This window comes from Sarcophilus harrisii, chromosome 2 (genome assembly GCF_902635505.1).
Source record: "Sarcophilus harrisii chromosome 2, mSarHar1.11, whole genome shotgun sequence".
Lineage (NCBI taxonomy): Eukaryota > Metazoa > Chordata > Mammalia > Dasyuromorphia > Dasyuridae > Sarcophilus > Sarcophilus harrisii.
This window is the reverse complement of record NC_045427.1, coordinates 297,388,429-297,402,540: the sequence shown is the minus strand read 5'-3', so window position 1 is coordinate 297,402,540 and position 14,112 is coordinate 297,388,429. Positions and strand designations below refer to the sequence as shown.

At 35.4% G+C, this 14,112-nt stretch overlaps 1 protein-coding gene across 3 annotated transcripts in view; it reads right to left on the bottom strand.

Annotated features, from left to right (window-relative positions):
- The window catches only part of STON2 (stonin 2), a 187,819-nt gene that overhangs the window by 23,202 nt on the left and 150,505 nt on the right, over positions 1-14,112 (bottom strand). For all 3 annotated transcript variants that reach the window (XR_004231980.1, XM_023501738.2, XM_031952423.1), the window contains exon 5: positions 278-2,122. Coding sequence is in view for 2 of the 3 variants with exons in the window: in XM_023501738.2 (XP_023357506.1) it covers positions 278-2,122 (1,845 nt within the window). In the remaining variant the exon portion in view is untranslated. The remainder of the gene's footprint in view (positions 1-277; positions 2,123-14,112) is intronic.

The following is a 14,112-nucleotide window of genomic DNA, read 5'->3' as shown; positions in this document are numbered from 1 at the left end:
TTAAGGCACTCAGTTAATTCAAGAGAACTATTTTAATGTTTTAAGGAAGTAGTTGAAGATTGAAGGGGCAAACTAAGGTAGGGAAGTCAAGTCAACAAGCATTTATTAAGCACCTACAAAGTGCTAGGCATACAGTGTTAACCAAGCTGGGAATACAAGGAAAGGCAAAACAAACAACAAAGACAGAACTTAAAGGAACAAAGATTTGAAATAGTGATATCAGCCTTGTTAACAACTTTCATGCTATTCATTGATTAGAGAAAAATCATCTACCTACCTGAGTTTTTGTCAGGTAGCCGATTTATCCTCCACACAATGGATTTGAAAGCATGCTCATACTTGGCAGTACCCAAAGTTACTCTCATGACTGGCTCAGAGCCAGATATACTGGTTGATCCAAAACTGGCCCCCTTGTTCACTTTGGCTTTTAAAGATTTTTCCCCTAGAACGCTTTCCCTCCGGAAATTTTTCACCCACTCATTGGGCACTGGATATCGGATCATCACATTCTCACAGGGAACTTGGGTGAGAGGGTCACGATTAGAGGAGAAGCCGGTTGACATCCTTAGCCAGCTTTGCAGTTCTACTTCTGCCCCATTGATGCTCGCCACAGTCCTAAGGGTGAAAGGCAAAGTCTTTTCTCCAAAAACTGTCCTAAATCGCATTAACTCAAAGCGACATGCATCTAAGGGGTTGAACAGGATGATTCGGGAGTTGTTGAACACCTCCTCAACTACACATCCATGAAATTGGCAGTTATGGAGTTTTATCCATTTGGTGGTGGTGGTGGGCATGATATCCTGCCGGGAGACTATTTCATTTCCTTTCACAAGGATGTCATTGAGGCCCAGATGGCACTCTGCAAGTCCAGAAAGAAAACTTAGCACGTGAATATGTGTTAGGACTTGGTGGTGAAGAATCTGGTTGTCTCCTTTGCTCAGGATGCCAGAGAATTCATCTTTGACATCCACTGTAATCTCCTCCTCTAGATAGTTCAAGCCCACTGTGCTTAGGTCCATGGATGACACTGGCAAACTCATAAGGTGGTCCTGGATTGCCCTGATGAAACTCAAGAAGTCTTCATAGCTGGTGGTTCCTAGCTTAATTATTTGCTCCCGTTCAGCCATATGAGCCACAGCTGGTTTAGGTTGATATTTCTTCTTCTCTTTATATGTAACACGGTCTATTCGCATGCTGTGAATTCTCCCATTTTCATCATAGTTCTGGAGCTTAGGTTCCGAAATCTCATGGTACATCTCCAGTTTGAATTCTCGGAATGGTTTCTCTAGGCCCTTCTCATAATACAACTGTAAGCAGCCACTGTCTGTGAGCTTTACGTAGATTGGTCCCCAATGCCTAGAAGACATAATGTTCTTCTTTTCAGGGATCCTTAGCATCATGGGCCAACCATCTCTGGGCCAAGACAGGTTTGAACTCTTCAGCTCATCATCCAGTCCACTCCATGATGCAGCGTCATCATCAGGTAGCGTGGTGCTGCCAAGGTGGTCTGGATCTCCAATCTGTAGTTGTTTGAGCTTCTCAACAGCATCAGAGTGTGTTCTCTTCTTGACTGAATCATCAAAGGTGATGGCCTCTGACTCCTGATATATGACAATGAGGGAATCCCTCTGGCTTTTTCCTGTGGTGCTGGAGATGGAATTATTGTGGGAACGCCTTTCTTGCTCCTCAAAGAAGGCACTGAAAGGGTTAATGGGAGAAGGCTGCACATCTTTCAGGGTTTCATTCAGGAAGGGATTAGTTGCCCTCCAAGGTGGGGGCTCACTTATGGAAGGTGGTCTGTTTAAGGAAGAAATATCTAGTTTTTGAACTTTTGAGAAGTCTACCAAGCTACTCTTGGGACGTTCTCTCTTCTTAAAGGATCCAGTTAAGTTACAATTCACATCTTGTATAGGAGGTACAATGGAAGCTGGGGCTGGCTGTAAAGTAGAAGTGCTTTGTGGCAGAAGGCAGCTGATTTCATTGTCATCAAAAGTCACCCAGCTGGGAAAACGAACTGAGGTCACTGGGGTGGCAGCTGGTCCATTCATAGCTGGGTCACTAGTGTGCCAGCTGATGGTTTCCATCTCTACTTCTTCATCTTCCTGGAGAGAGGAAGAATTGTCTAAAGGAAAAATAGAAAAATATGTAAAAATGATAGGAAATAAGGAGTTACTAGAATTTTATTTGGATTTTGCGAAATGTTATTGCTATTCATTGCTCACATGCATAATAGGTATATACCTAATCTGGACAGTGACTATAGATTTGCAGTATATATGATGGACTCTCATTATACACTTACTAGTTATGTAACCCTGCTCCATGACTATCATAGATCACAAATATACCACTGTCTGCCTCACTTTCTTCATCTATAAAATGGATACAAATAGCACCTGTATCATAGAGCCACTTTAAAGACAAAATTGCAATAATATCTGTAAAGTTCTTAGTGCAGTGCCTGACACACAGGAAATATTTAATAAATTCTTGTTCTTTTTCTTTCTTCTCCTAGACTTAGATTATACTATACTTCTCCTATGCTGATGAAAATAGGAATAATTCATTCTGGAAGCCTTAACAATTTTACTACTCAAGTAACAATATATTGCCCCTCAACACAACGATGGTGGTAAAAGTAGTCTCAGATTTGTATTCTCATTTGTTCTCCTTTGTATTTTACAAACTGCTTATGAAATACTATTTAAATAATATCATGAAATAAATAATATATTTGTACTTATGAATGAAATAAGTTTACTATTTTCCTTAGTAAATTCAAATTCAGAAAAATCAAGCTTGTAAAAACTGAAAATAATCTTCTTTGCAATGGGGTATAAAACCAAGTTTCTTGTTTAGTTATACTTGAACTGGTCAATGGCCCTTAATGCTACCAACTGCTCATGGCTATTCTCTTCTTTGTTTTCTGTACTTTTCAGGGCTAGCCTTGCTGGAAAGTAGAACAGAAGTCATTTATGTGGTATAATTTAAAGTGATACCAAAAGTTCCTTCTTAAGGATGTTTCATCCATTGCCTGCCCTAAACACTCCATATCCCCAATCTAAAAGTATCACTTTGGATCACAACAACTGAAGTCACTTGGTAAAATGTAAACATTACCAGAGGGATAAGATGTTAAAGTGATAACAGTTTATGAATACCCTGGCACAAATTGTGACATTAATTAGTATATTCTGAGGGAAACTGAAGAAATGAGGCAATGGATGAAAGGAAAGAAGCTTTGGACTTAAAGGGCATCACAAGGGAGACATTAAAAGAGGAACAAAAATGCAGCAGTAACAAGTCTTACCCTCATTATAATTCTTCCTAGAACCAGCACTGGTCCTACCTTTCTAGTGTTCTAGCGAGTACAGGTTTCTACTGTGATCATTCAAAACATCCTAGTGGTGATGACTTAAGATAGAAGAATAGGATATCAACTATACTGCTAGATACTTGAGATAATTATGATAGTTCAATCAACATATATATGTATGTGTGTGTGTGTGTGTGTGTGTGTGTGTGTATAAAAATAACTTGCTATATACCATCATGGAGGAGGATATCTAGCCTCACAAATTTAATAGTACAATATGTAATTACCTGTGGACAAGATTGCTGTTTTAACATTTGACTTATGTTTGGGGGGGCCTTTTGAGACTGGGTTTCTTTTTCTTTCCCTGGCTGGAAGTACAGTAACCACACTTAGGCCAGTTCCAATATTGATTGAAACAGAAGCTGTAACTTGAGCTGATTCACTCTTACTTAGGGGGGCAGGTAGGTGACACAGTGGATAGAGCACCAGCCCTGAAGTCAGGAAGACCCGAGTTCAAATCTAGCCTCAGACACCTAATACTTCCTAGCTGTGTGACCCTGGACAAGTCACTTAACCCCAATTGCCTCAGCCAAAAAAAAAAAAAAAAGTACACCTACTTAGGAAGATTAATGACCTTGTAATCCTGAAGGCTCAGAATTAATGCAAGTCACTTGATTAACTTCAGCCCTAGTACAATTCAAAACTTCTGAACTGCTAAAATCAACTAGAGCCTTAGCTATTCTCCATAGCAGAAATGGCAAGTATGTCTTTCAAATCATACTCATTTTTGTGTCTAGATAGCAATTGTCATCAACAGTTATCTTTGAAAGTAAAGACTGATATCATGCAAGTATGTAATTTATACATCTGTCAATCTAAATATATATACAATAACTGTGAAATCATATAAGAATTACACAGTATTTAAAATTAAGACCCAGATTCATATGTGATGTAATATTATGATTCATCCCATTTTTCAGCTAGATACCTTGGTTATTGTGATCTCCAAAATGTATACAAATAGGAAAAAGAGCTTGGGAGTTAAAAAGGGTTAGTGGCTCCTAGCTTCCTGTTTTAAAGCCCTAAGCAGAACTTCTAGATCTACTCTAGGAGCTTCCCTGACTGATACTTTAATCTGATACTTTAATACTGATACTTGACTGATAATTTAATCAGAGAAACTATTTTCAAATAAGTGAAAAGCACACAAATAAAAATGCCTGTGGATTTCATGTCTTTTTCCTTTGTCTCTTTTTTTCTGTTTCTTTTGTCTCTTAATCCAGGTTTCCACCCATTAGATCTCACATTATTTTATAGCCTGTGCTGAGTAAGTGGTCACACCCATTCTTCTAGGGATTTGTCCCATTCTACTGAGATTAAGGCCTTTCCTTTGCTTACAGATTTTCAAAAGCAAGATGAATCTTCTTCCTTGGGGGCTGGCTTACAGATGAATGTATGGATAATTTCTTTAGAAGGATTATGCCTATGACATAAGAGCTTTGTGAAAATCTCATTCGTGAAAATAATTTTCCATCCAAAAAAAAATATTTTTTGAACATAACAGAAAAAGTTCTCCATTCCAAATTTAAGATTGTAAAACAGTGAGTGCTATCTATCCACTGTAAAACAAAATTTCTTTAAATGTCACCAAGTAATTAAGCTTTACTGAAAAGTTTTGCAATATTCTATAATTTTAAAAGTAGCTACATCCAGGGTTAGTGTGATTAGTTTGGGATAATTTCATTTCATATGCCCGAGTCACCATCTGAGATATTACTCTTTTGTCAGATCATGCCAAAGACACATAAATCCAATAGCAAAAACATTTAATTGACACAAAACAATGTAAACAGCAAGGAAGAGAAACAAAATAGAATATATCTGTACACATACACAAAAGATTGCCGATTTCCTATTCCCTTCAGGGAAGAAGGTATAATTTGATTCTCTTTAAATTCCTCCTCCTCTCTGGTACAGGAGGAAGAGGACAGCCACATCAGAACTCACAGTCCCCGGGGGTAAATGCTTAGAGTGCTGTGTTGTCTGCCTTTGATGATATCTTTCCCAGGATTTCAATGGGGGAGGCTGAAAGTCCTCACAATGGATCTGTAGTTGTTATGGTCCATAAGTGACAATAGGATTCTGGGACACCACGGTCCAATATTCCATGTGATCGCTCCCACTCCTGTCTGCTTATGCTCTTACTTATGTGCAGCCCTGTATAAACCTCCTGTCTTGTAAAGCCTCCTCATCAAACAGGGTCCTTCCCTGATGACATCACCATGGTTTGGACTCACCCAGAGACCTCTCTAGGAGATGCTCTCTTGGCTCTGAGCACTGTATGAAATTAAGTCTTATGCACATCCTTTACATGAAAATCTCCTGAAATTTAGAGGAGGAAATATGAGATAAAAAATCTTGGTTTGCTTATTTTTGAGGCTTGTGACTAGTTTTTTTTTTTTTTTTTTTCCTTTAACTGGCACAAATACTCTAATGTCTTTTGGCAATTTCACTTCTTCCTACAACCTGGTTGAAATTTAACTCCTATCTTTGTGAGGTCACAGTCAGCCCAGAACAATCTCTTATGATATCATTGTCTAAATATCAGGATATTCAGGTGTTAAAATAGTTAAAATAGGCAAAACTTCTGAAGAAAAGAAAATCAATTTTCTTGTGAATAAATTTTGGAGAAGTTTATTATTTTTTTTAATGAAAAAGTTCTACAAAATTATCTACTTCATATTACAAGACTATGCTGCTATTTAATAAGAGAAGTTGATTTGCAATGGAGGCAAGTATGAGAACTTCCAAAACTTTAAGAAATCCTTAATAACCCTGGAGATAAAATAAACACTCCTGACATAGGTTACATGAATATATTAATAACTACAACTTGTTGGTTTGTAAGACTCTCCTTATATGTCTACGGCTGGTAGAGTGAAGTAGTAGAGAATGAGAATGAAAGCAGGGTGGAAGATGGCCAGGCCCTTCACCCTCAGAGGAAATCAACCTAAAATGTCTCTCTTGCAACTCCACCTCATTGTATTTACTGACTTATTCTATAATCACAACATTTTAATTAGCAGCTTTTCCTTTCCTTCCAACCCTGCTCTCTGGGTCCCAAATTTCAGCATAATGTGCACTAGACTACTGCCAAATACTACAGATAATAGATGTCTACTACAAGGTTATATTCCCTCAACCTCAACTACCCAATTAGGTTCTACTGACTTTATAAATGTAACTCCAAGGGAAATTGATGGGCATTTTCATAGTTCAGGATCCATTAAAAAATTATGTTGTCTCAAAATAAAAGCATGTGAGACATTTCGTTATTTTCAAGTTTATGAAAAATCACCAAATAATGTCTGCTAAATAAATAAGGCAACATAAAATCCAGTATGGTTTCAGGGTAATTCAGAGAAATGGCAGGTTAAGAAACCTAATTGTCAGATATTTGAGTTACTGAATATCATTTGGAATTTTTTAAAAAAGGAAAAAAACCTGTAGGATTAGCCATTCACATGAAAAACAAGTTTATGCTATATTATTATTTACTTAGACTTATGATGTTATTATTGTAAGGAATATTAGAAGTTATTTAGTCCAAATCCCAGAGCTAAACCAAAATATTTATCTGTGCTTGGTAAGATTTGAAAATTAATTCTCTTGTGTATTACTATCCACCTGATGCTTTGAGCTTGATTTTTGTTATGGGAGTACCACAATTGTATGTCCCAGATTTTCCAAGACAATTCTAATTTAAGGGAAAAAAAATGTATTTTTAAAATGAGGTTTTGAAAAATAAATGTCATTTGCCAAATTATGTGTCTTGATTTGGGGTTTGGGAAATATTGTCAACTGTATAGGTGCTATCTGACTTATCATTAAAAAAAACCCAGACATCATGAAGAACCAAATTTTCTCACAATATAAATATATGCATTTGTTTTAAAGTAGCTCTCATTATATCTCATCCTAAATACTATTTCTCCCTAGGTGTCTGCTTTACATTTTCTACTCCTTTTTCTTCATGTTGCCAAATTCCCTCACATTTTACAGATGAGGAAACTGTTCATAGAATTGCTACCATTAATTTTCATGTTTATGTCCTGTCATCCCTTTAGATTGTAGTAACAATGAGAATAGAGACTACTGTCTACTATTTCATTTCTATCTCACAAGATCAACTAACATGATACATGTTTCAAAAAAAAATTGTAATTCTAATGTAAAGTGAAATCATCATCAGCTGTCTTCATTTCTCAGAAAAACCCTAAAACAGCCAAATATAAGAAAACTTTCAGGTAATGAACATCCATTAGTCAGAAAGGCACACTTTTATTTGTTTCCAAATTCTAACACTCATACTTCTTAAAACACATAAGCTTCAAAAAGTTGATACTCTTTCTATTTGGCTCATTCATCCCAAGACCAATTCCTTCTTTCACCCAACTCCTAATCCTTACTTCTGATCAGTCCTTGGGAGGTACAGCACAGCAGAGGCCAAAGAGGTCAGAGGTAGATAATTGGAGTATGTGAGCATATGTCAATAGAGTTTGAGTTGGAAAACATTTGTTTAGAATAAGGAATTCACTGGAAAATGGCACTCAATTCCTGTGACCTGGAGGCCAAAACACCTTTCCTGGAGTGGTCATCACTCTTCTCTATTAGAATACAAATCCCCAAGACAAGGAAAGACTTAAATTGATGCAGAATAAAGACAGTAGACCCGAAAGAATAATGTATAGTATAATAGCTATATTACTATAAAAATGAAAAAAATTTGGATTTAGAAACTCTGATCAACTTATGACTCTGACTCATAATGAAATCCATTGTATGTTACAGAGATAACTAATAAATATGCAAAACAGAAAATTCATTTTTGGACATGACTAATATGGGTGTATATTTAACTTGACTCTACTTATGCAATGTAGGGTTTTTCTTTTATTTTTGTTGGGGGAAAGGTAAGAGAAAAAAATTCTAATAAATGCATGTTCTTTGATGGTAAAGACTGTGTTTCCTTTTGTATTTGCTCATCATAGTAAGCAATAGGAATACAAACATAGACATTCAATAAATGCTTTTTTCTTCATTCATGCATTCATTCATTCACAACTGGAGTTTACTTATAAGATACAATGGCATAATTATACAGGTATAAAGAGTTCTCACACAGCTTGGTACTAGCTACTGATGAACTGTCATTAAATTTTTTTTTTTAATATCTTAAGTGGCTGTGACAGATACTGTTTTTCAACAGTGGAATGTGTAATTGAGGTAGAGGTTTTTGAGGGAGGAAAAGTGGGGCCATGACTTAGTTGTGTAGAGCTCTTGTTTCTGCTTCTGACTGAAATAGTCACATTCTGAAGTTTTCAGTTCTTCTATTAGGCTGGAAGCTTCTTCAGGGTAGATAGGTAAAGAAAGCTTATCTATCATATAGTTCTTTGTAGGGTCTAGAATATAACAAATGAAATAACTCAATCTTGGAAAAAGAAATTGAACAAGCCATCAATGAATTTTCTAAGAAAAAATTCCCAGGACAAAATAGATTCATGAGTGAATTCTACCAAACATTTAAAAAACAACTAATTTCAATGCTAAATAAATTATTTTAATAAATAGGTGAAGGAGTCCTATCAAATTCCTTTTATGACACAAATATGGTGCTGATACCTAAACCAGGAAGAGTCAAAACAGAGAAAGAAAATTACAGATCAATGTCCTTACTGAATATCGACACAAAAATTTTAAATAAAATACTAGCAAAAAAATTACAGCAATATATCACATCTGAAATGGAGATAAGCTAGAAGTTTTTCCATTCCAATCAGGGACAAAACAAGGATGTCTATTATCACTTCTATTTAATATTGGACTAGAAATATAAGCTATGGTAATAAAAGAAAAAGAAATTAAAGGAATTAGAACAGGTAATAAGGAAATAACGCTATCTCTCTTTGTAGATGATGTTATACTTAGAAAATCCTAGAGAATCAACTACTTGACACAATTAACAACTTTAGTAAAGTGGCAGGATAGAAATCAACATTTCTATACATAACCAACAAAGCCCAGCAGCAAGAGATAGAAAGAGAAATTCTATTTTAAATAACTATGGAAAATATTAAATGCTTGGGAGTCTGCCTGCCAAGACAAACTCAGGAACTATACTGACAACTAAATAAAACTATATAAACTTTTTCACATAAAGTCACAACTAAACAACTGAAGAAATAGTAATTGCTCATGGGTAGGCTGAAACAATATAATAATAACAATCCTGCCTAAATTAATCTATTTATTCAGTGCCTTATCCAATTATCAAAAATTATTTTATAGAGCTAGAAAAAATAAAAACAAAATTCATCTGGAAGAAAGCTCAAAGACATCAAGAGAATCAATAAAAAAATGCAAAAGAAGGTACTCTAGGCATATTAGATCTCTAATTTTATATTAAGTGGTAATTATCAAAACAATCTTGTACTGGCTAAGAAATAGAGTGGTGGATCAGTGGAACTGACTAGGTACAGATTATATTATGATAAATGACTCTAATAGTCAAATATATGATAAGGCCAAAGACCCGAGCTTTTGAAGCAAAAACTCATTATTTGACAAAAACTTCTGGGAAAACTAGAAAATAAGATAGCACAAACTAGGTACAGACCAACATCTCACACCATATATCAAAATAAGATCAAAATGGGTACATGATTTACACATAAAAAGTGATACAAAGACAATTTAAGAGAACATGGAATAGTTTTATCTTTCAGATTTATGGATAAAGAGAAAATTTAGGATCAACGAAAATATAAAGAACATTACAAAACGTAAAGTAGATAATTTTGATTTTATAAAATTAAATATAATTTAATATTATATTTATTATATTATATATTAAAAAATAAAAAAATAAAAGTAAAAGTAAAAACAAAACCAATGCAACCAAAATAAAAGGAAAGCAAAAAATGGGGAGGGAGGAATTTGCAACAGGTAGTCTGATAAAGGCATCATTTCTCAAATATATAGAGAATTAAGTCAAATTTTTTAAAAATAGAAGTTATTCCCAATTGATAAATGGTCAAAGGATATGAACAGGTGGTTTTCATAGAAAGAAATAAGTATCTGTAGTTATATAAAAAATGCTCTAAATCTATTGATTTCAAATTAAAACAACTCTGAGGTACCACTTCACAATCAGATTGACTGATATGACAAAAATGGAAAATGTCGGTTGTTGAAGAGGGTATGGGAAAATTGGGACACTAATACAGTTGTGAACTGATCCAACCATTCTGGAGAGCAATTTGAAACTGTGCCAAAGAGCTATAAAGCTGTATATAGCCTTTGGTCCAGCAATATCAGTGCTAAGTCTACATCTCAAAGACATTCAAAAAAAAGGAAAAAGGACCTATTTGTACAAAAATATTTATAGCACCTCTCTTTGTGGTGGCTAAGAAAATTGGAAATTAGAGGGATACCTATCAATTGGGAAATGGCTAATCAAGTTGTGGTGTACGATAATAATGAAATATAATTGTGCCATAAGAAATAACAAGAAGGATAATTTCGGAAAAATCTGGAAAGACATAACAATTGATTCACAGTGAACAGAACAGAAGAATATAATACACAGTACCAGCAATATTGTTTGATGAAGAACTGTGAACAACTTAGCTATTATTAGTAATACAGTAATCTAAAACAATCTGAAAGGACTCATGATGAAGTATTCTATCAACCTTCATAGAAAAAAACTGATATTTGAATACAGACTGAAGCATGCCATTTTTCACTTTCTTTTTTTCATTTTTCTTTTATTTAAATCTTTTTGTCCAACTACTATAGAAATGTTTTACATAATTGCATATCTATAACCTATATCTGATTGCTTACTGTTATAGGGAGGAGGAAGGGAGGAAGGGGGAAAGGGATTGAATCTGGAATTCAAAACTTTTAAAAAGTGTTAAAAAACTGAAAAAAAAAATATGCCTTAACTAAAAAGAAAAAGACTACATCAGATGCACAAGTAACATTTCTTGAACTGAATTCTGTATCTGTATCTGTCTGTCTATAAGGCTATTAACATTCAGGTCAAATTCAACAATTCTGTGGGCAACTCATTCAACTGCATCAACCACATACCCTGAGTGAGGAATAGTGAACAGCCAGTTCCCAAAGGTGAACCAAAAATATCTCTGGGGTCATTCCTTTTTATCTACATGACTGTCTACATTGAGAGTTCCTAATTATTAGGTGTACTTCTTTTCCAAGTGATGGGAGCCTCTGAGTTGGCTTCCTTAAGGGTTTCCCCTAGTTACTTTTATGATGACATTGTGATCATGATTAGAACCTAACAAAGAAGTTAGTCTGTCTTGGGGATTGTGTGTTGTGATGTTCTGAGAAAATACAGAATATTTCTAAAACTAAAAGCAAGACAAATATATGTATGTGTACATATCAACATGTACATACTTATATTACCTGAGATACTGGTATATCAATAATCACAACAGTATTCTGACTATGGGCAGTGAACCATCTACAGTTATGAATCTATCAGATCTTTCAGAATGATCTCATCAAGTATAATCTGATTTGTATGGTATAACACAATAAGAGATTGTTTACTGTCGATCAGTTTACTCAGTATTTTTCCACATCTGCCACTGCAACTAGAATACCCAGAATATTTATAAACTATCGTCATTTAGCTAGACACAATGCCTACTGCTATAGTTTTCTATAGACACAGGAAATGCTTATTTAAATGTTACTTAAAGAGTCAGTATTGCTTATTAGATGGAGAACTGGCTCCAGAATCAGAAAGACCTATTTCAAAGTCTTCCTCTAACTCATATTTATACTCAGCCAGTAATTTTCCTAAAATTCAGATCTAATTATATTATGCACTCCTCCCACTTTAACCTTTAATCAATAAACTTTAGGACTTTCCTATCACTTCAAGGATCAAATACAAAAAGCTGTTTGGCAATCAAAACGCTTTATAAATTAGCTTTGGGGCTGCAGGTTGCACAGAGCACCAAGCCTAGTGTCAGGAAGTCCAGAGTTCAAATCTAACCTAAGACAATTATAGGCTATGTGATAGTAACCCTGGACTTATCACTTGATCTCTAGTGGCCTCAGTTCTTCAACTACAAAATGGAGATGAATAATAGCACTTACCTGGAAAGGTTATTGTGAGGATCAAATGAAATAATATTTAGAAAAAGCATTTAGCACAGAGACTGACACATAGTAGGCACTGTTTATTACTATTATTTACTAGTTTATTCTCTTCTCTCCTCCCCCCCCACCCCCCGCCCTACCTTTCCAATCTTTCTACTTCTTGTTCCCCAACACATATGCTGAACTCCTGGTTGTCCATTAATAAGACACTCCATCTTTCAGTTATGTATATTTTCTCTGGCTGACCCCCATGTCTAAAATGTTCTTCTCCTATACATCTCTACTACCTCTGACTTTCTTGCTTCCCTTTTTTACCTGGAAGCCTTCCAAATCCCTCTTAATTCTAGCATTTTCCCTGTGTTAATTACTTCCTATTTATCCTGTAGATGGCTTGCTGGTACATATTTGTTTGCTCATTGTCTCCCCATTAGATTTTGAGCTCCTCTAGGGCAGGACCTGTCTTTTGCCTCCTTTTGCACCCCCAAAACTTTGTCCAGTGTGGCTGGTACATAGCAGACTATGACTGCTACTAAATGTCTGACTACTGAATTTTGCCTCTGTGACTATGGACAAGACACTTCTCAAACCCCAGGCAACTCTAAGATGAAAAGGTGCAGGGCAAAGACTGATGTTTGCATTGGTACAGGAAGTTCCCCAATCAGTGAAAGCACAGGTCACATCTTCCCTCAAAAGTGACAATGCCAATGCTAACCATTTTACCCCTCTCCTAACATACACTTCAATATCTCCACTCTGGATCATTCCATATCTTTCTCACATTACCACCCCAGATTTCCTCAAAAAGTTTTAGTAACAGACATTTATAAAGTTGTTTCACCTAAGTTGAATCACAAACTTATGAGGAAATCAGCTTATATATAGTGATTTCTATCTTACAGAATCAAACAAAGCTCAGATATATGAGAAGGACTTGCCCAGTATCACATAGCAATTAAAATAACTGAAGTCAGGTTTTTAATTTCAAGTCTACTATCCTTTCTAATGGATAGAACACTGGACCTGGAGTCAAGAAGACTCATTTTCCTCAGTTCAAATGCAGTCTCAGACAATCATTAGCTATGTGACTTTGGGGAAGTTATTTACCCTGCCTCAGTTTCCTCATCTGTAAAATGAACTGGAGAAGAAAATAGCAAACTACTACAATATCTTTACCAAGAAAACTCCAAATGAGGTCACAAAGAGTTAGACACAACTGAAAAAAAAAATGACTGAACAACTACTCATCCACTATACACCACTGAGAAACAGATCAGTAGAGATTTATCTAGCTTTGAACTTGTCATATGATCAGTCACAACTTTTTCTGCCTCTCAATACTGGATTGAAGACATTTTCAAAAATACCTAGAGGAGTTAATCAGAACAGATACCACTTCTGTACTTCTTTAGCCACAGATGAAGGAGACAGATACTTCATATTACTTTGAATCAGACAGGGAAGTCTCATCTCACTTAAAATGACTACAAAAAATTCAAAACTTTCCTCGGATAAAATCATCCTCCCAACTTCTTATACATCCTTCACCTTCCAGAACATGTTTAGAATGGTCCTCCTAGTCATGTAGAAATCAT